The sequence below is a fragment of the Ursus americanus genome, chromosome 1 (genome assembly GCF_024610735.1).
Source record: "Ursus americanus isolate L20-20 chromosome 1, mUrsAme1.1.p, whole genome shotgun sequence".
Taxonomy (NCBI): Eukaryota; Metazoa; Chordata; class Mammalia; order Carnivora; family Ursidae; genus Ursus; species Ursus americanus.
Window position 1 is genome coordinate 99,780,510 of NC_142127.1, and position 25,025 is coordinate 99,805,534.

The following is a 25,025-nucleotide window of genomic DNA, read 5'->3' on the forward strand; positions in this document are numbered from 1 at the left end:
CATTAGAATGCGATGGTAGGGACTTCACTGGTCTTGTCCAGCAAGTATGTCCACCATTTAAAACAGCATCTGGTACATAAAAAGTGCTCAATAAATATATGTGCAGTGAATGCATGATGCTTAAAGAATTTGCACACAGAATGTTCTCACTATACAACAGCTAGGAAGGAAGGAAGGAAAGAAAGAAAGAAAGAAAAAGAGAAGAAAGAAAAAGAAAGGAAGAAAGAAAAAGAAAGAAAGAAAAAGAAGGAAAGAGAAGAAAGAAAAAGAAAGAAAACAGAAACAAATCCAAAAATCTACTAACAAACATTTTAGGGACAAGATGGTTGGAAGCAAATAAAGAGCCCGCAAGGAGCAGAACTCCCAGGAAAGGGGCTCCCAGAATCCACAAGAATTTCCAGGAGCTGTCTGAAGTATCAAATGCAGCTGACAAAGCAGGGAGGACCAGAAGGGGGCAGTGGATCAGTGGAGTTCAGGGATGCACTGGAGGAAAGGTGGCCGCTGGCCAGAGCAAGACAGTGGTGGAAGAGTAAATCAGAGGCGGGGAGGTGGAAAGAGTGAGTGGAGACAATCCCAAGGAATTTGGATCTGCAGAGAAAGAGCAGGATGGAGCAGGAGCTGTAGGCGTTGCAGGACTGAAGAAAAGCCTTGTTTTTTTTTAATTTTTAAAAAGATTTATTTATTTATTTGAGAGAGAGAGAGAGAAAGAGTACGAGTCAGGGGAGGGGCAGAGGGAGAGAGAGAGGGAGAGAGCAGATTCCTGCTGAGTGCAGAGCTCGACACCAGGGGCCCATTCCAGGACCCTGAGACCACGACCTGAGCTGAAGTCCAACACTTAACTGACTGGGCCACGCAGGCGCCCCACAAGCCTTATTTTTAAAAATTTATATTTTTATTTATTAAGATTTTTTATTTATTTTTATTTATTTATTTGAGAGAGACAGCCAGTGAGAGAGGGAACACAAGCAGGGGGAGTGGGAGAGGAAGAAGCAGGCTCATAGCGGAGCAGGGAGCCCGATCAGGAGCTCAATCCCAGGAGCCTGGGATCACGCCCTGGACCAAAGGCAGATGGCTAACGACTGAGCCACCCAGGCGCCCCTAAAAATTTATATTTTTAGGGTCACTTGAACATGTTTTATAGGCTAAGAGTTGGAAGGGTTTAGAGACGAGAGGGCTGGGATGCCTGGGTGGCTCAGTTGGTTAGGCATCTGCCTTTGTCTCAGGTCATGACCTCAGGGTCCTGGGAGCGAGTCCCACATGGGGCTCCCTGCTCTGCCTGCCGCTCCCCCTGCTTGTGCCCTCTCTCACTCGCTCTCTCTGACAAAGAAATAAAATCTTAAAAAAAAAAAACAACAGAGAGGGCTTTCCTGATTTTTCTGAAGTGTGTGTAATCTCATTTTTTTCATTTTCATTTCTTTTTTTATCTCTTCTTCCTTTAAATTCACCTTGTGCTTCCCTTATCACAGGCATTTATAGTCACCTGTCACATCCCTCTACTAGAGACGGATCTCAGAAAGGCAGGCCTGTGCCTCACACGTATGCATACAGGAAGAGTGCAGGTGTGGCCTGAATGTGGCCGGCTCCCCTTTGGTAGATTGGACTTCCTCCCACCCCTTCCTGCCCAACTGAGGCCAGACTCAGGGCTCCACCACACACCCATCAGAGAAGGCCACGGCACTGGCGCACGACTTCAGTTTACCTGTGCACATGTATCCATCTCACACCTCCTTACTGCCTCTACCAGCGTTTCTCGAAGTATGGACCACAGACCGCCTGCTGTAGCAGGTAGATTTCTGGGCCCCACACCTACTGAATCAGAATCTTTGGGGCAGGGGCAGGTACCTGGAAATGTGCCAGGCCTGGGCTGCAGGCCTCTCCTTCGCAACATTCTGTGGCCTTCGATGTATCTACAGAACCCCCAGCTCTTCAGGCATTTAGACCTGCGCCCACTCTACCGGAGCGGACTCTGACCTACAAGGCCCTAGTCCCCACAGCTCTTGTGCCCTCTCCTTGTGCTCCCCCCTGCCCATACCCTCCCCTCTTCCTCCTCCCACCACAGCGGCAGCCATCTTCCCAGCCAGCCCCAATCCCTCCTGCACGGCTCAGAGCCCCTCAATCACACTGTCCCCGGAGCACACATTCTGGCCTTACTTGTTTCATGATAAAATGAGCAACGCTGCCTGAGCATATTTGCCTGAAGAGATGGAAAGCGTCTAAGAATGACTGAGCTGTAATTCTTTTCTCAGAGCAGCTGGCAAAGAAGTGTGTCCCTGACAGTTCTGGCTGGGTGAGTGAGTGGAGAAGGGCAGGGAAGGAGGCTCTAAGCAGGTGGAGAAGCTTCCCTGGAACGGCCTCTCTCCACTGGGAGGTGTCCAGTTCCCTGAGAGCCTTCCCCACTGGAATTCCGGGGAGCAGTAGTAGTTCAGGAAAAGGAGACGAGTTCACTCTGAGAGAAGAGATGGCATTTCCAGAAAGCAAAAGGAAATGTGGATTCATTTTAACTTTTTCATTCAATCTTGGTATTTAAAAATTAGCTCTTGAAGACAACAGCCCTCATGTGAGGAATGGAATTGTCACTGAAAGATGGTGACAGTCCACTAAAAATGTCCTTTTCCTCCCCATCCACAGATGCAAACAGACCCTTTGGTAACGGACAGAAGGAGAGAAGAAATATGTAAGCAGGGGCTACGCCAGAGAGGGCCCATCTCTGGCTGTATTCTCCTCCCCTCTGGCCTCAGACCTCACTAGTGTGTGAACTGGAAACCCTTGAATTGCTGGTATCATATAAAGAACTGTGAAGGCTGCTGGTAGCTCAGAGGTTAAGTTCCTAAAAAAGAACACTTCTCTTTCATGTCAGACTTGCAGGCACCCAGCTACCATCACTCTCGTCCACATTGGCTTCCTCTGCCTGGGTTTTAAGGCCTCCAGCACCCCACCCCATCCCAGATGCATTCCCATTGTTCTCCACATGACTTCAGGGAGATCTTTTCTCCATTCTGTAACTTCTATCCTCTCACGTAAGAATAGAAGAGTCTCTCCTCTGCCAGCTTGGAACTTCTACCCTTTCTGGAAACCTCTTGAGCAAAGGTATATCATAAAGGTATGACAAAAGTTAAAAGCAACAACAAACAAACAAACAAACAAACAAACAAACAAACAAACAGGGCATCTATGTTGTGGAAGAGAACCACTACATATCATTCTCAAAGACAAATGTTAAGGTCATGCATCTTGTTTGGGTACGTTGTACGTTCTTAGAAAGCAGCAACTGAAGCATCGGGAACTCAAGATCTATCAGTCACCCCTGGAGTAAAATATAGTTGTGATCCTACGGTCTGATAAATGTCTTTCTTCACATCATGGGGCCGGGTTCATGTTCCAGAAAAAGTAGAGATGAAAGCAGTGCCATGCTAAAGACTGTAGGAATATTTTAATTCATATGTTTTAATTCATTACGTAATAATAATATCACAGTCTATTTTACAAGTTAAATGTATGAGAATGTATGAAATAGAAATGGTAGGAAAAAAACTAAACATAGGTCAGGAATATGAATTCTTCCAAAACCAGGGGCCAAAGGAAGATGTGTTGCCTGCAGGGCCCAAGGAGGAGGCAGGGAGGGGGTGGGAGAGCCTTGGCTCTCGTGGTAAGCGTCTATCCCTGTGTCACCCTGGGAAGGAGTCAAGGCTCACCCTCTGCCCTGGTCTGGGGTTGGGAGTTGAGTCTGGTCAGTGGAAGATGGCAGCTTGGGAGGAAACAGCCATCTGGTTACCTACACAGAACTGGTCTCCTGGTGGCCGCAGGTGGGTTTTGCCGTACAAGGAATTAGGGGTAGAAGTGTCAAAAATCAAATGTGTGGAGGAAAAAAGTAAACAGTTTCCTCCTTTTCCCCCCAAAACCCAAATTCTTGAAATGCACACATATTCTTCTCTCAAACGTAGAAAAGTCTCACTCTGGATGTGCTTACAAGAAGATCGTCGTCAAAAAACTTTGTCTCTATGATAACATTCCCACTATAAGTAAGAAGAGAGGGCAAAAGAGTGAGTGTGTTAGGCAACAGATTTCATTTCCACAGAGTGGTTTCAGTTTGGGTCCGCCGGGCCCAGGGACACACACCTACCTGAACCTTGGCTTGGGGACACTGAAATCTATGTCCAAATGGGGTTAGAAGTCCAATGTGACATTTAACTTTGTGATTAGATTTTTTTTCTCCCCAAGTTCAGAAAACAGAAGAAAGAGCATGTCTTAATCCTTGATATATGTAAAGCCCTTAGCAGAGTGCTCTGAACATACAGGTGCTTATAAATATGACTTTTTTTTTTTTTTTAAAGATATGACTTTTTGATAAACATGGAAACCTGCAGGCCTTAGGGGTGGTATCTTTCCCTACAACACCTACTCTGGTAGATAGCTGTGGGTTGGCTTTTCCCGCATCTATTTTCATCACTTTGGGTAACAGCACTCTGCTCTTCTTTTGGGGACCTACCCATCTCCAGTCCATGGGTCAGTCAAGTAGCCCCTCCTTCATCTGGCAAAGGGGTGGGCACAGGACATAATTTGGCCAATCAGACTCTCTCCCCGGAGCAGGATCCTTTCTATGGCTGCTCCTGAAGGAAATCATCCATGGATTCCTGCCATCTGCATCTTTCAAGCTGCTTGGGTCTCAGCGCCCGCCCCCCCACCCCCTTCAGCGCTGTCATATCAGCTGGAGTCATTTCTATGGCTTGTAGCCAAAAACCCCAAATGACACACCTGTATTGCACAGAGTGGAATTTCATTTTTCTTGGTGGGTATCTCAGTGTTTCCAAACCAAACCACTTTTGAACCAAGTTAAGGGCAATAGAGGTACTGTTTTTGGGTTCCAAAAGTAAAATACGACTTAAAGAACCGAAATATGTCATCATAGACTTACTGGTTTTAGTACCTGAAAGAAATTGGGCCTGGGCAAAGGAGGAGTCAATGAAAGTTAATAAAATAAAAAAAATGCCCTTCTATTACCACCCTGTATTTTCCCAGGATAATTAATAGCCAGCAGATACATTTTTGTTGGTAATTAATTATAAAATAGGTACATAAAAAACTCAAGATTTAATTGGCTATTAGAATATAAAAATACCTACTGTTATAATTAAAAACCTATTAAAGACTTATAAAGTAAATAACCTCTATTTATATTCAGTATGGCTTTCACCAAGGATCTGTTCAAAGGGATAATCCAATATTGCACAATTATCTGTGTGAATAACTCATTACTAGACACTATTACTAAAACCTCTGAAAGTTTAATACCTTTTCCCAAGAGAAAATGGTAGGTGGGCCATACTGACAGTGTTGTGGATAAAGGACAAACTGATTATTCTTTGAGCAGGAAGCGTAACTATTAAAATGGTAAGCTAGTCTCTGAAAAACTATAACCAAACATTATCCTCTAAAACAAAATTAGAACTTTGCCAGATTCCATTAAAGGCCATTCAAGAAAAGTACAGAGTATTAGAAGTTTGGTAGTCAGGAAAATAAGCAAATTAGCCTAGATTTACTATAAAGTACAAGCCAGTTTCTCCCAAATCATCTCATTTTACTCTCACTCCACCTCTGTGAGATAGTATTAATTCTATCTTTAGAGAGGAGAAAAATAAGGCCAGAGAGGTAAACATTGTCAAGATTGCACAGCAAGTCAGCGTTAATCAGGAATTTAGTCTAAAGGTCTAATCTAAAGGTTTTTTATTTTTTTCCATTTGATCACACTGTCTTTTTCATATGACAGAAGTCAGTAACCTGTAAACTCGAATACCCCTGGATACTCTCTACCCTTATTTTCAACCTGGGTTGCCCGCTGAACAGGACCACAAGTCCCCCCGCCTGGAACACCTGCTCCGAGACCCACTCTACAAAGCCTGTGGTCTGCTCACTCACGTTAGCACGCTGGCGGGCATCATCTGGGACTCGGGTGCTGCCTCTATCAGGGACTGCCAGGTGTTGGTGGAGTTCGGGATCACAAAGCCAAACTCGAAGAACCATTCTGAAGGAAGAAGGAAAAGATGGTGAGTGGGCACCCCAGACAGTCTCAGGGCTCCGCATCCGCCCCCCTTTAGAGTGAGCCTCTTCTTACCCCAAGAACCACAAACGAAGCCATCAGAAACCTCTCAGGCCAGAGGCATAAGAAAGGTCGTGAAAGCCCCCTGAGGCTGTCCTTTGGACCAAACTAGAGGCTTACTCCCTATGCCCTAGGGTCTAAAGGATGAGGACCGGTGGGCGGATACAGTATAAGCAATGCTTTCTTAGAAGTAGGCTATACGTATATAATAAACAGAAGAACAGAATAGGCCTTTCACTTGGAATTTCAGCTCTAAGACACATATGTGCACTCTTACAGTTCATGGTGGAAACGCAGGGCAGAGTGGCCTTGCCGGTCAGATCCACAGGAGGAGAGCACTGTACCAGGCCCTAATCGGCAGCTTCCTCGTGACCATGTTACAATTTGCCAGTGATAAAGCAGGCGCCAACCCAGGCCCACCAGTGTCAGAAACCCTTTTGTTTGGCTCAAAGCCCCTTGTCACTGCCAGCTTTGTTTTTGCTGGGGCCCCCAGTCCCGGAGGATGTAGGAATCCCATTACAAACTAAGTTGCAAAATGAACATTATTACCAAAGCAGTGTTTTTAGTTGAATGGGTCCTGCCTGTTTTCCCTGTCACCCTAAGTGTGGCTTCCAGGCACTAGGCCACAGAATACCTTCTAGGCATTGCCCTTTGAAGTAAACTTTCTGTTCCAGGCGGAATTTTTCCATTTGCTCTGCTGAAGAGAAGTTCAATTCTCGAGACACTGCCTTGCACTTGAGGATTTTCTTGGGAACGCGGGCTGGTAAAGAAAAAGAAATATTGAAGCAAGCCATTCTCAATGAAAATCACATAGTATGATGCTGCAAGTTTCTGGGAGCTTCTTAGAGCTGATTTAGAGAACACATTACCTATGTTAAATTTCAGAGAATGCCTTGGTAAAAGAATTACACTTTTTAATTAAAGGCAGAGGTCCCCAACTGGTCAAGTGCATCTGACTGAAAGATCTTTCTTTATTATTATTTTTTAAAGATTTTATTTATTCGAGAGAGACAGAAAGAGATGGAGAGCACTGAAGGAGAGGGTGAAGCAGACTCCCCGCTGAGCAGAGAGCCTGAGGCTGGGATGCGGGGCTCGATCCCAGGGCCCTGAGATCATGAACCGAGCCAAAGGCAGACGCTTAACCAACTGAGCCACTCAGGTGCCCCCTGAAAGATCTTTAAGAAACACCAGATGTAGTGCATCCTTCCCCAGCTGCTCTCATCAGGAAAAGTGCTGAATGGGCAACCTTCTCTACTCTGTTCTGTTGGTTTTAACCCCTTAGTTTTTCTTTTATTTCAGGGAGATAAAAATGCAAATTTTCTCTTGGGAAAAAAAGTTGAGAGCTTAGTTTGTATCTTTAGGTATGTTCTAATGCTAAAATTTCAGCACAAAATGGGTTTTGGGAAGTGAGAGGGAAAAACAGGTAGGTAAGGAACTAGGAATCTCAACAACACATGCTGTGCCCACAGGGGTTTGCCCATTAGGGTCTGCATTAATTTAGCTCCCTGATGCTAAGGCTCTGCTCCGGAAACATCAGAGCCCTGTGCAGACAAAGGGTTGGGGAGTACCTTCATGCTCCACTCCAGGGACTGACAGGTCTTCTGTTCCTTGCCACAGTATCTTCCCTGTCTCAGCATCCCGGAGGTTCATCCAATTTCTGATCAGATATATTAAGGAAAACAATGCACTGAAAGTGACTCTTACTTTGTACTCTAGGTGTGTTCTAGCTCTCAGCTCCTGTTTACTTTTTAGCAAGTCTGCCTATCTGCCAAGTGCCATGAAAGCAAATAAGAATGTGTAGGAGGGTCCAAAGGACATCTAAAGGAAGATCTTAGCAGAGACCCAGCAGAGATTTTTTTTTTTTAGGATTTTATTTATTTATTTGACAGAGAGAGAGAGAGCACAAGCACAAGTGGCAGGCAGAGGGAGAAGGAGAAGCAGGCTCCCTGCTGAGCAGGGAGCCCAATGTGGGACTCGATCCCAGGACTCTGGGATCATGACCTGAGCTGAAGGCAGACACTTAACTGACCGAGCCAGCCAGGCACCCCCCAGCGGAGATATTTTTATCCACAACATGAAAACCAAAGACTACACATCTAGAAATTGCAAGAAAGAGAGAGAAAATGAATACAGCAAAATTAAAAATTTCTCAACAGAATCAGACTAGTCAAGATAAAAGACCTAAGAAACAGATAAGAGAGGTATCCCAAGAAATGACTCATGCAGACCACCCCCACAGTGACGATCACATCCCATAAGTTTTACTCACAAGTCCAGAGATCTCAACTACCTGTTAATGGCCTGCTCTTAAATATCAGAAACTAGCCAAGGATCACCAGAAACCGAGGAAAGAATTTACTCTGAAAGACAGCCCAAAACAAAGAGAAAAAAGCAACTTAGAGGAAAAAAGAGACTACAGAGGAAGATAAAAACTTTTTTTTTTTTTAAAGATTTTATTTATTCATTTGAGAGAGGTGAGAGAGCACAAGCAGAGGGAGCGGCAGGAAAAGGGAGAAGCAGACTCCCTGCTAAGGAAAGGAGCCCAATGTGGGGCCTGACCCCAGGACCCTGAGATCATGACCTGATTCGAAGATAGATGCTTAACCGACTGAGCTACCCAGGCACCCCGGAAGATACAAAATTTAAAAAGAAGTATTAAAAACAAACAAAACAGCCAGAGATAACATAACCCTTATGGACACTAAAAATTATATACAACTGAATTTTGTATATTTTAGAAAAGTGATTTTCTCTGGCTCAAGGTTACAAATTTTGAGGCTAGTCAATTGATAATCTCTTTTTGTCATAAAATGCCTTCTTAACTTAAGTAGTTGTATTTTCCAGTTTCTGCATTGTTCATCATACAATAAATGAATCATTAATAACAATGAAAAAAAGAACATTCAGAGAACAAAAAAGAATGCGAGAAAAACACACATTTTGATAGCAGAACCGAATAACTCAATGCAAGCGTTGGAAGACAAAGTTGAGGAACTCTTTCAGAAAGAAAAATAAAAAGCCACGAGGATAGAAAACAGGAGAGTAAAGATACAAAAACTGGATATCAGTCTAAGAGATCCAAAATCTAACAAGAGTTCAAGAAAGACAGAACCAAAAAACCAAGGAGAGGAAGTCATCAATGAATTAATTCAAGAAAATGTCCCAGAATGAAAGGATCTAGCAAGTGCCCAAGTCACATCATTGTGAACTTGCAGAAAGTCAAGGTTAAAGCAAAGCTTTCAGAAGGAAAACAAGAGGTCACATAAAGGATCAGAATCAGAATAGGAAAAAAAAATCAGAATGAATCACACTTTTCAACAGGGACTGTGGAAGATAGAAAAAAATGAAGCAGTGCCTTTAAAATTCTCAGGGAAATTCCTAAAACTAAAAAAAGATTTACTTTTTAAAGAAACTAATGATAATATGCTACTTCAAAACGACAGGGAAGACTAAGGAAGAGGATGATATTGGATCCAGGAAGCAAGGGATCTAAAACAAGAGACAGGTGAAGGACACCCCAGGGTAACAGCTCGTTAGAGGCCTGGAGGGCGACCAGTCAAGGGTCCACACAAGAGCAGGTCAAAATGGTTAGGGAGAGATTTTAAGAAGATGAAATTCATAGAATATCTGATGATATCATAGAAAATTAAATGGGAAAGATTTATACAGTTAGGGGACATTTGGAGGTTCATTAGTGAGAAGCACAGAAAATCTAAGTAAACGAATAAAAAACTGAGACAATAATTAACATCAGGGAAAAATCAAAGGTGGTATTGGAAGAAAAAAGTAGTTGCAGTTTACTACATGGCATCATTGCAAACAGGGCTGACATACTCATAATAATAAAAACACAGACTATGGGTCCAATACCATTATCCTGGGAGGATGGGGGAAGGAGAAGAGCATGTATGTGTGGTCAGGCAGAAAGTGTTGGGAAAGAACAAAACTCATTTTCCATAGTGGGAAGTCGACAAACAATGCTTAAAACGGAGACATTAAGGGATAGCCACAGTGTGCAATTCAGAAATATGAAGATAAATAGCAAATAAATCAGCTAGAAATTGAAAACAGTTTTATCTGGGGAGTAGAAAATAGGAATGGGAGGATACAGAACTCGGCTCGTCATTCAAAACCAGGGAGAACTATGACTCTGAACAATGTACACACACAACTTTCAAAAATATAAACATTAAAATTAAAAACACAGTCCTGAGATTTTTTTTAAAACAATGGACAAATAATTAAAGAAAATTCAATATTATCCCATGGAGGCTAAGTCTGAGAACGATGGTTAATATTTACAAAGAGACGGACTTTCAGATAAATAGTTGATAGTTTACAGGTCTTTCTGTTTTTTTTTTCTTTTTGCTGTCTAGCAACCAAACCCTCTTCCCAACAGCACCCGGTTGTCCCCATGGGAGACAGTGACTGCCATCCATTACTGTAACTAGAAGATCCAAATCCTTCCCTCCGGAGCCTGGAGCAGCTGGGGGCAAGCACATGACCTAGCCTTGGACGCCTGGGTACCAGTTCTGGGTCCTGGTCACACAGGACTTGAGGAAAAGTCCGCAGTTCTTTAGGATGGGGCAGCAGGTAGTGCTAACCCAAACTTTCCTGCTGTGTGGCCATTGCTGCTGTCAGTTCTGAAGCTCCAGGGAGCCTTCAACCTTTCCCACTGTTTGGGTAGCCTGCAGTGTTGAACCCAGAGCAACACGGTTGATGAGGATCACTAAGCAGGTAATGGTCCAGTTAACCCTCTGGAGAGATTCTTTTTAGGTTTTGCTGCTACTAAAGAAAAGTCACAAAAGACAACCAAGGGTTATCCTAGCTTCCTGCGCTCTCAACCTGAGTGTGCACTGTACCTCCCCTCCCCTCCGCACGAACCTCCCATCCGTGTGCTTCTCTCCTCTCCTGTGTGCAGTCCTCACAGTCTCCTTGTGTGCTCATTATATCCCCAGATACTGCTGCTCTTTACATACCTTGGTGGTTTTCTCTTCTCTGCTTCATATTTTGAAATTCCACTTTTTGAAAAACTAAATTCAAAAGCAAGTCAAAAGTATACATATTTGCTTAGATCACTTTTTAAAAAACTATGTATTATTATTATTATTTTTTAAAGTAAGCTCTATGCCCAATGTGGGACTTGAACTCACCACCTCAAAACCAGGAGTTGCATGCTCCACCAATGGAGTCAACCAGGCACCTCCAGATCACGTATTAGAATTCCAATAATTACAAACACGCTTAGCTATTCCGGGGTCTCCGTATATGAAGACAAAGCTTCCCCAAGTGGAGACCTGAAACTGTAAATACTACGGCTCCACTGAGTCCGCTCTGAGCTCAGATGTAAACAGAATTGCCTCAGACATTCGAGCCCAAGGTTTTCAGAAGACACAGCACTCATTTAACCTGCTCTGTACATGCTTTTCATTCTTTCTCTATAGACAGTCTCTTAGGTACCAATATAGCCACAATGGACACCAGATTTTCTTAAATTAAATAACAAAACTAAATTACTCTTGAAGTTTCAGGCTCACATACAAGTGGGGCATTCTAGCAAAACGACAGCAAGCAAAGCCCCGGAAAAGGGGCTCCCTCTGTAAAGCAACAGCTAGATCCGATCTAGCAGTTTCCAAAAAAAGCATTACTGCTGCTGGCCTGGGTCAGCAAAGAAAAGCCTGGCACCAGAATTTACTCTTCCATCTATTAGAGGATAGAAAGGAAAACGTCTTATATGAGAGTGTGCTCTCCAATAATTAGTGGATAGTGAATTTAAGATTCCTCCATTTGATAGCAAGGGAGAGAAGGTGCTAAAAATACAAGGCTTATCTCCCTAACATAAGCGCCTCCTCTCTTTATAAATAATCAGTTTAAGGACTTAATTGTCTTTTCGGGAAATATACTAAAAAAAATATTTTGGCCAGTTCAACAATCCAGCATTTCCTGCATGTACCTTAATCTGGAAACCTATCTGTGTCTATATCGTGGGCTTCATTGTATAATCCTAACAAAACCTGTAAGATTTTACCCTCAATAAATACCACAAAGTTAGAGAAATACAAACAGAACTCCATTCAATGATGTTGGGATGGAGGCTACTTAGAGCGCCTCCAAGCTGGCTAAGTTAGGGTGAAAAGGGACACTCTTAATTCAAATGGCAAAGATGCAGCCGTTTGGGAACAGCTTTATAAATCATAAAAATACAAATCCATGACAGCCCAACAGCAAAAAGAAATAAAAATTATTAAGGTAGGTACCTTTTTTTCTTTTTTAAGGTTTTATTTATTTATTTGAGAGAGAGCACAGAGGGAGAGTGAGAGGGAGAAGCAGGCTCCCTGCTGAGCATGCCAGGACCCTGAGATCATGACTGAGCTGAAGGCAGATGCTTAACCGACTGAGGCACTCAGGCGCCCCTAAGGTAGGGATCTTAAAATAATAACCCCAAGAAAAGATGGTCCTCAAAAGAGGAAGCATATTTCGCTAAAAATGTTCGAGATGAAAGGCAAGCTTTAACGGCTGATCATCATCTGGCTGAAAACATTTTTGTTTTAGCAGCTTTTTGGTAACTAGATTTTTCAGAGAAAAAGAGCCTGAGTTTTAAGACTCAAAGGTCAAGTCACTTCCAATCTTGAGAGAGGAGAGGATTAGGTACAAGCCTTAAGGAGGGGGGTGCTGGAGGACTATTTATAAATACCACCTTCTGGGTCAGCCAGGTCTTTTCTCATTTAAAAGCTCCTGGCTGATTTATACCCAGGGTGAGCACAAAAGAACACTCCTTTACTATGGGAAGCCTCTGCTGGGAGAACTGTTCCCACTAGCTTCTTATTTGGAACCAGGCAGACAAAAGCAGCACACTCTCATATGTAAAAGTAAGAGCATGTTAAAAATAAGCTTCAGTCTGGAAACAATAAGCTCCAGAAAAAAAAACACACACACACACAAAAAAAAACCCAACAACAATAGTTTGTGGAGTGTCGAGCCTTAGGAAAGGTAAAAAAGGAAGTAAGCTAAGATACACATGGAAGAATGAGAGTCACTTGGCTCCACACAGAAGGTTACATAAGTCCTCTTGTGTTTTAAATAGCTGTGACCTGGTATGATTTTGGTCCAGTGCGGGGGCTGGGGACAGACCAGAGGTAGAGAAGGCTGGCAGGGAGGTGGTGGTGGAGTGGGAAGCAAAGGCTTGGGGGCTGGAAGAAACCAGTCAGATGAATGGGGGACGAGGTGAATTTCCTTGAGACGTGAATGCAGGCACTGGGATAAAAGAATTTAAAATATTTACTGACAATCGTCTAGAAGTGTTTTGGCATGAATACAAACTCCATTTTCATATATTTAATAGAACAGATCCACTGTACATGGCAGAAGAGAGGAAAGAAACATGGAATACACAAACAGAGGGGGAGAGAGACACACACAAGGGAGGGTGTGAAGGAAAAAAAAACATACTGAGAAAGAGACAAGTAAAAATGCCCCCATGTAACTGAGAACCAGGCCCGAACAGAAAGGAACAAAAAAGAAGAGGCTCAGGAAGTTTGGAGACAAGATTCCAGTTTTTCCTGCTTAAATCTTGTGTTTTAGAGTTGTCCTGGTTAGTGGCTTTCATAGAATGGTTTGAAATTGATAGGTAGGAAGATCCCCCCCCCGCCAAATGTTGATTGGCTGATTCACAGTTTCCTGTAATTTGTCATCCAAACTAGAACTTTTGAGAATGAAAGAGGGTGCTAACGGACAGCACACTTAAGTGAGTTGGTTCACGTAAGGTGCCTAGAATCTTAGAAGCAGAGCGGTGGTGTTATGAATCCATTATCGTTTCCTGTCTAGGCTCCTGATGGCTTTCCTTGCTTCCAGTCTTTTTTTTTTTTTTTAAAAGAAAGAGCGAGAGAGAGTGCAGGGTGGGGAGCAGACACACAGGGAGAGGGAGAGAATCCCAAGCAGGCTCCACGCTCAGTGTGGAGCCCAACGTGGGGCTTGATCAATCTCACAACCTTGAGATCATGACCTGAGCTGAAATCAAGAGTTGGACGCTTAACCAACTGAGCTACCCGAGTGCTCCTCCTGGCTTTCATTCTTGCTTCCTCCTTCAATCTACTCTCCTCACAGAAGGTAGTTTTGTAAAAAGACTGTGAATTAGATGTTAATCCCCAGTTTTCAAAGGAAACATGGTTTGCAAGGTCCCCAGTCACTATGCTCCAGCCATAATGGCCTCCTTTCTCTTTCTTCAGCACACTAATGTCTCTTCTGCCCGTCATGCTGCCCAAGTGCTCTTGCCCTTACTCTTCACACCCCCAGATCCTACCTTCAGTGGCACCTCCTCAGAGAGACTCTTGGGACCACCCAGTCTACAGAATCCAGATGTGCCTGGCTCTGAAGTTGGGGCTCCTACTGTGCACCCATGCCAACCCTGGCTGCATCCTGGCCTCCCCTAAGCAGACAGCTCGTGCCATCTCCGAGTCCCCTGAGCAGAGGCTAAATACCACTTCACCTCTGCTGTATTACTTTCCTGGATCCTTCAAAGGATCCTCACAGACTAATCCAGGTCTCTCCATATATCTGATCTCAAACTATCACTCATTCAGGAAGTGCTTATTGACAACCTACTGTGTGCCAGCTATTGACATCAAAGTGACATGTACAAAATCTGGGCAATATTGTTTCATAGAATGTCACAGATAGGGGTGCCTGGGTGGCTCAGTTGGTGAAATGTCTGCCTTCGGCTCAGGTCATGATCCCGGGGTCCTGGGATCGAGCCCCGCATCGGGCTCCCTGCTCAGCGAGGAGTCTGCTTCTTCCTCTCCCTGCTGCTCGCCCTGCTTGTTCTCTCTCAGGCAAATAAATAAAATCTTAAAAAAAAAAAAAAGTGACAGACAAGAGGATGGGGACAATATTTCTAAGTTTATATATTATTTTATAAATTTATGGTCTTAAATATGTAGGCAAAATCCACATTTGTCTGTTCTACCCATGTCCCTTTTTAAAAATATTTTTTCATAGGAATGTTGAGAGATTGCCCTATATTCAGGGTCACTTTATATTTGGGAATTATTCTGATAATTTTGTGGATTTCTTCTACGTAAAACCAAATAACTTATTTATTCATGTCCTTCAAAACAATTCATACTCAAGCTGGATAATTCTCAGTGATACTGAGATAATTCTCTAATGATATTAACTCAGATCCTGATTACTAAGCTAGGGATGGAAGAGCTATACTATTTCAATTCCTAACAATTTACCAGGAAGGTAATTGGTTTATCAATTGTTATTCTGTTCTAGCCCTTTCTGAAAAGTAAACTTTCTTAGATTTATAAAAAGTTATTAGATTATAGATTCCATATAGATATTCTATAGAAAACAGATTATAGACATCTTCTATTTGTCACAACTAATGAACCGAAACTGATACCTTATCACTAACTAAAGTCTACAGTTTGTTCAGATTATCTTAGTTTTAATTTAACGTCCTTTTTCTGCCCCAAGATCCCACATTACATTCAGTTATCATGTCTCCTGAAGCTCCTCTGGGCTATGAGAGTTTCTCAGATTTTCCGCTTTTTTTTTTTTTAATGACCTTGACAGTGTTGAGTAGTACTAGTCAAGTATTTTCCAGGTGTCTGTCAATCGGGTTTGTCTGCTGTTTTTCTCATGATTAGGCTGGGGTTGTGAATTTTTAAGAGGAAGACCACTGAGGTGAAGTGCCACTTTCATGTCATCATGTCAAGGCTATGTACTATCAACATGATTTCTCACTGTTGATGCTGATCTTGACCACCTGGCTGAGGGGGTGCTTGCCAGGTTTCTCCACTATAAATATACTCTTTTTCCCTTCCTTCCACATTGTACTCTTGGAAGGAAGTCACTGTATACGGCCCAAACTAACAGGTGGGGAGTTATGCTCCATCTCCTTGAGGGAAGAATGTGAATTATTTGGAATTTCCCATTGATTTTTTATTCAATTATTTATATCAGGCCAGTTGATTTTATTATCAAATGACTGTGCTCTGATACCTAAATTCTTATCTCCAACATGAAAATGTTTCAACACTAAACAATCTGCTTAAAAATATCTAGTTAAGATGCTCACCATTAAGTCTCAGGGATTCATCTGGGTTACGGGATCAAGAGCCACATGCTCTTCTGACAGAGCTAGCCAGGCGCCTTGGGAATGCTCATTTTAAAAAGTTGAGGTACCACTTATCTAGCCTTTATAATCTAATCCACAGTGACTAGAGGAACACTCCTAAAACAAGCTGGATCATATCATTACTTCCCCTTCAAAAACTTTCAAAAGATTTCCTTTTTCTTTCTTTCTTTTTTTTCTTTCTTTCAAGATTTATTTATTTAGGAGAGAGAGCGAGAGAGCACGAGTGGGAGGGGCAGGGGGAGAGGGACAGAGAATCTCAAGCAGAGTCTGCTCCGAGCAAACTGCCTGACGTGGGGCTTGATCTCACAACCCTGAGATCATGACCTGAGCCGAAAGCAAGAGTTGGATGCTTAATCGACTGTGTCTCCCAGGTGCCCCATCAAAAGATTTTCACTGAGAAACTCCTAATTCTCAGCTTAGCATTTTAAGTTCTTTACTTTGTGGCCCCAACATCTCTCTGGTCACTCTGCTGCACACTCCTCCCTATTGCCTCTTCTCATCTAGACATAGGGAAGATACTATGCCCTCATACACCTCTATGCTCTCTGGTCAGCTTGGACACTGGACACTCATTTGAAGCCTCTCACGAGGGCAGCCAGCAAAATCCAAAGAACTGAATTACTTTTTGGGGACCCAATCAGGTGTTATGATCACCACAAGGCCACACCAGATGAGCTGATAAAAGGAGGTGGGAAGAAACCTTTCTTTAACTTAGAGGACCCTTATGGAGGCAACCATGACAGAGGGAAATGGGAGTAACAAAGACAAAGAAATTATCATTGGCAAAGGCTGGTTACAACTGCCCAGACGTACTAACTGCACAGCAAAGCCATCCAAGCAAATTTCTCTAAAATATATCAAGTCTGACTAGTTTTCACTAGTCATAATAATAGCATAATTACTCAGGATTAGACAAAGCAAAAACACCTTAAAGAAGTAACTTCTAGGGAGGTACTTCACATTCTGTAATAAAAGCACACATTAAACTCTCTTATAATTTTCAATAAAGGAAAAGTCACAAAAAACTTAGTTGTATTAATTAATGTTTGACTTTGGTTTTATTCACTCAAAATCTTTTCTTTTTTTTTTTAAGATTTTATTTATTTGAGAGGGAGAGAGTGAGGGAGAGCACAGAGGGAGAGTGAGTGAGAAGCAGGCTCCCCACTGAGCAGAGAGCCCCATATAGGGCTCCATCCCAGGACCCTGAGATCACGACCCCAGCCGAAATCCGAAGCCTAACCAACTGAGTCAGCAGGTGCCCTGATTATGGGCTTCTTGAGGGGAGAGGTGTTTCCTCTCGTTGAGTTGACAGCAAAAGCAGGGAAATCTTTGGCTATGAGTTCCTGGAATCTGGCCACATCAATCAGTAACTTTATAGCATACAAAAGTACTTAGAAAATATTTTATTTTTCTTTTGGGTAATATGGCTAGGAAGGACAAATGATAGAGAAATTGTTTATAGATTATTAGGTTTGGGGCACTCTGTATAAGGATAGTCAGTATCAGTTTTGTTTTATTTTTCTTCAGTATCGGTTTTTTATAGGGTACATTTTCTTAGAAAAGTTTTTCATTTTAGAATTATGTTTGGGGATGCCTGGGTGGCTCAGTCAGTTAAGCGTCTGCCTTCGACTCAGATCATGATTCCAGCATCCTGGGATCAAGTCCCACATTGCACTCTTTGCCCAATGGGGAGCCTGCTTCTCCCTCTGCCTGCCGCTCCCCCTGCTTGTGCGTGCTCTCTGACAAAACAAAAACAAAAACAAACCTTGAAAAAAAAAGAATTATGTTTGAATTAAAGCAAAAAGGGGACTAATTTCTTTCTTTCTTTTTTTTTTTTTTAAGATTTTATTTATTTATTTGACAGAGAGAGACAGCCAACTAGAGAGGGAACACAAGTAGGGGGAGTGGGGGAGGAAGAAGCAGGCTCCCAGCAGAGGAGCCTGATGCGGGGCTCGATCCCAGAACACAGGGATCACACCCTGAGCCAAAGGCAGACGCTTGACGACTGAGCCACCCAGGTGCCCCATGGGGGACTAATTTCTTAATCAGCATTTTATTTTTATTCTACTTTGTAAAGCTCAAGTTATCTCCTTCTCATAACACTTATTAACAGGTATCCTAGAGTTGTTGTAGAGTTCTTATTTGTCTAGGTCTCGGTTCTTATTTTCAGTCTATTTAAAAAATAATCAGGGGTGCCTGGGTGGCTCAGTCAGTTAAGCATCTGCCTATAGCTTAGGTGATGATCTCAGGGTCCTGGGATCAAGATGGGCTCCCTGGTCAGCGGGGAAGTCTGCTCCCTCTGCCCCTCTCCCTGCTCCTGTGCTCTCTCTTTCTCTCTCAAATAAATAAAATCTTAAAAAAGATAAAAAAATAATCAGATTCTAGAAATAATCCTTTCCTGCCATTTTAAGAACAGTTCAGAACTATAAACTTTGGAAAATGAAATCTCTTAAAGATGCTACCAAAGTCAAAACAGGGGTTCATTCCTAATGCTATGCCAAAAAAAAAGAGATCCTTATTAGCTCTATTAGCATGAAACTTGATCAAGCTCAAATAAATAATTTTTTTCGTTTTAATTTTTTAATGAATAAATCTCATTTGGAATGATTTTTCCCATTAAGTGTAGAAATCCTAGGTACACAATCCTTATCTCATAAATGTCTTCAATTCACTTTTTTCTTTTTTGAAGATTTTATTTATTTGACAGACAGAGACACAGAGAGAGGGAACACAAGCAGGGGGAGTGGGAGAAGGAGAAGCAGGCTTCCCCCTGAGCAGGGAGCCCAATGCAGGGCTCGATCCCAGGACCCTGGGATCACGACCTGAGCCGAAGGCAGACGCTTAATGACTGAGCCACCCAGGCGCCTCTTCAATTCATTTTTTAAAAAAGATTTTTTTTTATTTGAGAGAGAGAGAGAGAGAGCAGACTCCCTGCTGAGCAGGGAGCCCAATGCGGGGCTCCATCCCAGGACCCTGGGATCATGACCTGAGTTGAAGGCAGACGCTTAACCAATTGAGCCACCTAGGCACCCCTTCAATTCACTTTCAAATATTAGGCACATCCATTTGGAAGTCCTTGAATTTTGCTGATATAAATATTATATATGATTTTAAGCTTAATTTTTTTCTATGTTTATTTACTTAAAAATTTATATTATTGGGGTCCTTGGGTGGCTCAGTCAGTTAAGTATCTGCCTTTAGCCCAGGTCATGAACCCAGGGCCCTGGGATCAAGCCTTGCATCAGGCTCCCTGCTCCGCAGGGAACCTGCTTCTCCCTCTTCCTCTGCCTGCTGCTCCCCCTGCTTGTGCTGTCTGTCAAATAAATAAACAAAATCTTAAATTTTTATTTATTTATTTATTTATTTATTTTATTGAGGGGCGCCTCAGTTGGTTGAGTGTCTGATTCTAGGCTTTGGCTTTGGTCGTGATCTTGGGGTTGTGAGATCGAGCCCCATGTTGGGCTCTGTGTGGAGTCTACTTGAGATTCTCTCTCCCTCTGCCCACTGGCATGCACTCTCCCTCAAATAAATAAATAAATAAATAAATAAATAAATAAATAAATAAAATCTTTAAAAAATTTATTACTGAAGAATAGTTCACATATGACAAAGGGATCATTTTAAAATGGGTATTATCCTAAATAAACAACAGTCTCTTTATATTTTCATACTATTTTTGGAGATACGTTAGCTTTTAAAAATAAATGAGTGTATCTGCTTGCTGGTCATGTGAATGTACACTTTTAACTAGAAAAAGGTACGACATCTAAGAGTCTGTGAGATGTCGGGCACCTGGGTGGCTCAGTCTGTTAAGCGTCTACCTTCAAACTCAGGTCATGATCATAGGGTCCTGGGATCAACCCCGTTGTTGGGCTCCCTGCTCAGTGGGGAGTCTTCTTCTCCCTCTTCCTCTGCCCCCCCCACTTGTGCTGTCTCTCTCAAATAAATAAATAAAATCTTAAAAAAAAATAAAGCCCCAATTTGAGAGTTGTTTTTTTAAAAATAAATAATATATTTATTTTGAGAGAGAGTGTGCATATGCACACATGAGGGGGGGTGCAGAGGAAGAGGGAGAGGGAATCTCAAGCAGTCTCCGTGCTGAGCACAGAGTCTGCCCTGGGGGGCTCGATCCCAAGACCCAAGATCATGACCTGAACCTAAATCAAGAGTTGGTTCAAGCCTGAGCCATCCAGGTGCCCCGCCCTAATCTGAGAGTTATAAGTGAACTTGTTTACAGTGATTTCTCAAGGCAGGATATATCTGTGAGAAGTCTTCATTGTGATGGGGAAGAGTTCTAGTCATTATCAGATGGTAACAACTTCTAAAGATTATACTCCACTTAGATATAAACACATTTCAGATACTGAGTCCCTAAAAAGCCAGACCTTAATTTGTTACACCACTGTAATATACCTTTCCCCCTTTCCCTGCCACAAAAGAGTGCTCAAAAAAAAAAAAAAAAAGAAAGAAAGAAAAAAATCCCTTGATGTCTTCATCAACTTACATTTGTTCCTTTTTTGTTTTTTTTTTGCCAAAGAACCCAAAAACAGCACTGTCTTATATATTGATGACACTCTATGACAAGCATACACTTCCAATGATGCCTCAGGCAAGGGTCAAGACCAAATTATCTATGGGAAACAACTTCCAGGGCAGCACCAACTTTAACCAAAGAACCTGAAATTCTGTGCTATATTAGTAACTGCTGGCAGATGTGGCCACTGTCAATTTGTTCCTGTCACATTATTTTCCTTTGTCTCAGTCAGAAGCCACAGGGGAGGGCTTGTAACAACAGCAGAGGCTATGGAGTCCCTCCCCTGCCTGACTTGACTCCTGACTCCTCCCCTGGAAACAGGATAAAACTGGAGACAGAACATACCAAACGGGTCGAGTAATTTGCTATTCCATGAAACTTCTGGTTGGCTACTTGGGGAACATGGAAATGTCTATCAGAGGAAGAACAAAAGGACATTCTGCAGAGCTGCCTTTGACAAGAAAGTCCACTACCCTTTGTTTCTTTGCTCAACCTTTCACTTCTTTTAATATGTATCACTGAGCCCGAATGTAAATAAGATAGCTGAAAAGCTGCTGGTTCCATGATTATTCCATGCATGGCCAAGTGAATTCTTAGGGTAATTCTAGAATGTATGTTATCCAGGTAAAACAGCAGTTAATGGTATTGCACCAGTGTCCATTTCCTGGTTTTGATAATGTACTATGGCTATGGTAGGTGATATTAAGATGTTATCATTGAATACATGGGAACTCACTGTACATGAAGGGTGCGTGGGAACTCACTGTACTATTTTTATAAGTTCTTATAAGCTAAATTATTTCAAAATGAAGGGTTTTTTTCCCCCTAAAGATTTTATTTATTTATTTGATAGAGAGAGAGAGAGCGCGCGCACAAGCAGGGGGAGAGGCAGAGAAAGAAGCAGACTCCCAGGACTCTGGGATCCTGACCCGAGCTGAAGGCAGATGCTTAACTGACTGACCCAGGAGTTCCTCAAAATGAAGTTAAAGAATAAAAAAACTGATGAAGACACCCACCTGTACATTCATATTACTAGTTTCTAAGACAAAACTTAAGACTTTACGGCTGGGCTCTTCTTTATGGACTTCACTATCCCATTGTTGTTGTATTTTACTTAGGTTTAAACCTTATCACTTAGTTTTTTTCCCTTAGTGATATCAGAGTAAATGATACTCCAGTAGTGTAACAAAAATTTCAATAGGGAAAAAGGGCAAAGAGAGGCCAGTAGTATAGTCCAAGTGAAGTTAAAGAGAAACTACAGAAAAAGGCCAGGAGGAGGTAGTTTCTTTCTTGTCTTCCTTTGCCTGGGGGTTTATTTCCTGGCCTGAGAATTAACAGGTTTTGGGGTGGGAAAAAGATACAGAAAAGTTAATCATTGTGGAGAGAGCTGATGGCTTAGAAACAGCTGGTGGTGGTTTTGAACCGGGTAGCTAGAAAAATAATGGAACTTAATGAAAATCAAGGAATTCAAGAGAAAAAACTGATTTTTACTTTATTTATATTTCAAACTGACCATCCTTTTTTTTTTTTTTAAAGATCTTATTTATTTGAGAGAGAGAGAGCACGAGCAGAGGGGAGAGGGAGAGGGACAAGCAGACTCCCTGCTGAGCAGGGAGCCCAACATGGGGCTTGATCCCAGGGCCCTGAGATCATGACCTGAACCGAAAGCAGACGCCTAATTGACTGAGCCACCCAGATGCCCCTGATTTTTACTTTAGAGAGAAGGGGGAAAGGGTTGGTAAAGGATGATGCTATTAGGAAGGCCCTTCAAGAACCTCAAGGATGAAAGAAAAAAAGGTAATGCAGAACATGTAGGTGGTAGTGGTGGAAAGTACACTGAAGTATAATCCAAGCTACAATTAGTCTGGTACCAGCATAAAAATAGGTAGATTGATATATCAGAAAACTTGGCTATGACCCCAGCATATACTTTTATATATGCTAAATTCCAAATCAGTGAAGAAAAATAGTTAATTATCTTACACTGCTTATTATAAAATGGAGGTTTCTCCCACTATCCAAAAGAACAGTGTTCCTATGAAAACTTTTATAAGTTGAGGGATGCCTGGGTGGCTCAGTTGGTTAGGCATTTGCCTTCAGCTCAGGTCATGATCCCAGGGTCCTGGGATTGAGTTCCACACCAGGCTCCTTGCTCAGTAGGGAGTCTGCTTCTCCCTCTGCCTGCTGCTACCCCTGCTTGTGCTTTCTCTTGCTCTCTCTCTCTCTGACAAATAAATAAAATCTTAAAAAAAAAAAGAAAAGAAAAGAAAACTTTTGTAAGCCAAGATGGTGCAAAGCCAAGAAGTAATTATCACTATGGTAGAAAAAGTTTTGAGTGTTTCCACACCTATAAAATCATCTCTCTTAGGTTTTTCTGATACCTTAGCATACATCTTGCTAACAGATGCACAAAATAAATCAAGATAAAGCACAAATGTTCATACACAATTCAAAGCTATGGTGGCTTGATGCTGAGATGCTGGGTGTAGTTTTCAGGGTGGGACCTGGGCGGCACCATGCTCGCTGCTCGGGGTGCGTGCTGCGTCCATAATGGCTCACTGCAAGACAAACGTTCAACACTATTGTTGTTTTCCCCTTTTTTCTGTAGAAGTGAAAATCCTCTTCGGATTTCTTTCAGTTAGTAAAATCAAGTACTAATGTAGGTCTTTTGTAAATGTGAAGTGGCCTAACATGAACTTTCGAAAAGCAGGGGATACCTGTACCCAACTGGCCTCAAGAGTTAGATATAAAGAAAATTTAGGTGAATATTTATATGACTTGAGGATGAGGAAGGCCTCTCTGAGCAGAAAAACAAAAGAAGTCACACAAAAAACTAAGTATATAGAATTCCACAGAAAAAGTTTAGAACCTGAGTGGTTTCAGTAGGAGGGAAAGAGGACTAGGGTTGGGTACAGATATAAAAAGGGACTAGTTTATTCAAATTATGTTAAGTTTTTACAAGGAAAATGTACTTGTGTATTCCCTGAGTTAACTAATTCTGAAAGTATTTCTGAAAGTAAAACCAGAACACCTTCCATACCTCAAAACCATCAATAAATAAAGTCGAATGAAAAACTAGAAAATATTTATAATATGACAAGCAAAGGGAAAGGGTCTTTACTATACAAGGAGCATTTATATAAGAAAAAGATAAAATGTTTCAAAAGAACACTAGGCAAAACATGGGGGAAATGCACATTCCCACCTGTCAAACTGGCCCAGTGAGCCTGTCCCCCCCCCCCCAGCAGGTGGGGAACGGCTGTCCGCCTCAGTGCTCCCAAGGAAGCCACCTCCGTGGGGCAGGGTCAGGTTTCGGGAAGTGGGCAAATGGGAGGGAGGACTCCGTGAAAAGCTCCAGGAGGAGGAGATTTTGTTCAGAAAGGAAAAGGGCTTTCTGACAGGGCGCTGTTAGGGAGAAATGGGGCGTATAAGCAAAGGGATGAGACAAGCAGAAGGAACTGAGGCCTGGAAGAGCCTGTGTTTTGGGAAGTATAGGAAGTTTACCGGAATGAGAGTCAGGGAGTCATTTATAGCCTAGTCTCAAGCTTTCCAAATTTGACAAAACTATTTTGGCGTCAAAATTGCCTGAGGGCTCTGTCTCTTTGGGCATTGACCTTCATGACTCCCGCACTCCGCCCCTGACTTTTCCTTTCCTGTCAGTCACCAAGCCCTGCTATTTCTTCCACTGAAATGCATTTGCACGTTTTTACAACCCAATCTGCACACTACTGCCAGACTATTGTTTCTAAAATATCCCTTGGATCCTGTCCCCTCCCTGCTCCAAAACCTTTCAGCGCTTCCTACTGTCAGTGGATCAAGTGTAGACGCACCCTCATCCAACACCCAAAACTCTGCAATGTCTCCAGTTCACCTAAAAACATCCGCTCCAGCCAACTGGTTCCATCACTGATCTATCCCTCTATGTGACACCAGCCCCTGAAACCGTCCATGCTTTCCTAAGCCTGGTATCCCACCTGAAACCCCCTTTTCTTTCCCTTTTACTTCTCCAGCATTCCTCTCTTCCCATCAGTATACATGTGGTTAAAGCACAGGCGTGGAGTCCCAGAGCCTAGGTTAAACCGTGGCTCCGCCATTCTGAAGGGTTAGTTTGCCTCAACTCCAAAATGTAAGTCCTTCAATGATTTTTTGTGAGGATTCAATGAAAATTAATGTAGGACAGTGCCCAGAAAGCAGTAAGTACTCACTAGATTAGTATTAATACTATTGTCAAAATACACTCTTTTCTCTGAGTG

The 25,025-nt window shown here is 42.4% G+C and overlaps 1 protein-coding gene across 1 annotated transcript in view; it reads right to left on the reverse strand.

Annotated features, from left to right (window-relative positions):
* Nucleotides 1-3,794: 3,794 nt before the first annotated feature.
* The window catches only part of PDE6D (phosphodiesterase 6D), a 47,780-nt gene continuing 26,549 nt past the window's right edge, over nt 3,795-25,025 (reverse strand). Inside the window, exons 2-5 of the mRNA XM_045794127.2 lie at nt 7,663-7,751; nt 6,729-6,854; nt 5,914-6,019; nt 3,795-4,013 (exon numbers count right to left, since the gene is read on the reverse strand). Of these exons, the coding sequence (XP_045650083.1) occupies nt 3,932-4,013; nt 5,914-6,019; nt 6,729-6,854; nt 7,663-7,751 (403 nt within the window). The 3' untranslated portion in view covers nt 3,795-3,931. The remainder of the gene's footprint in view (nt 4,014-5,913; nt 6,020-6,728; nt 6,855-7,662; nt 7,752-25,025) is intronic.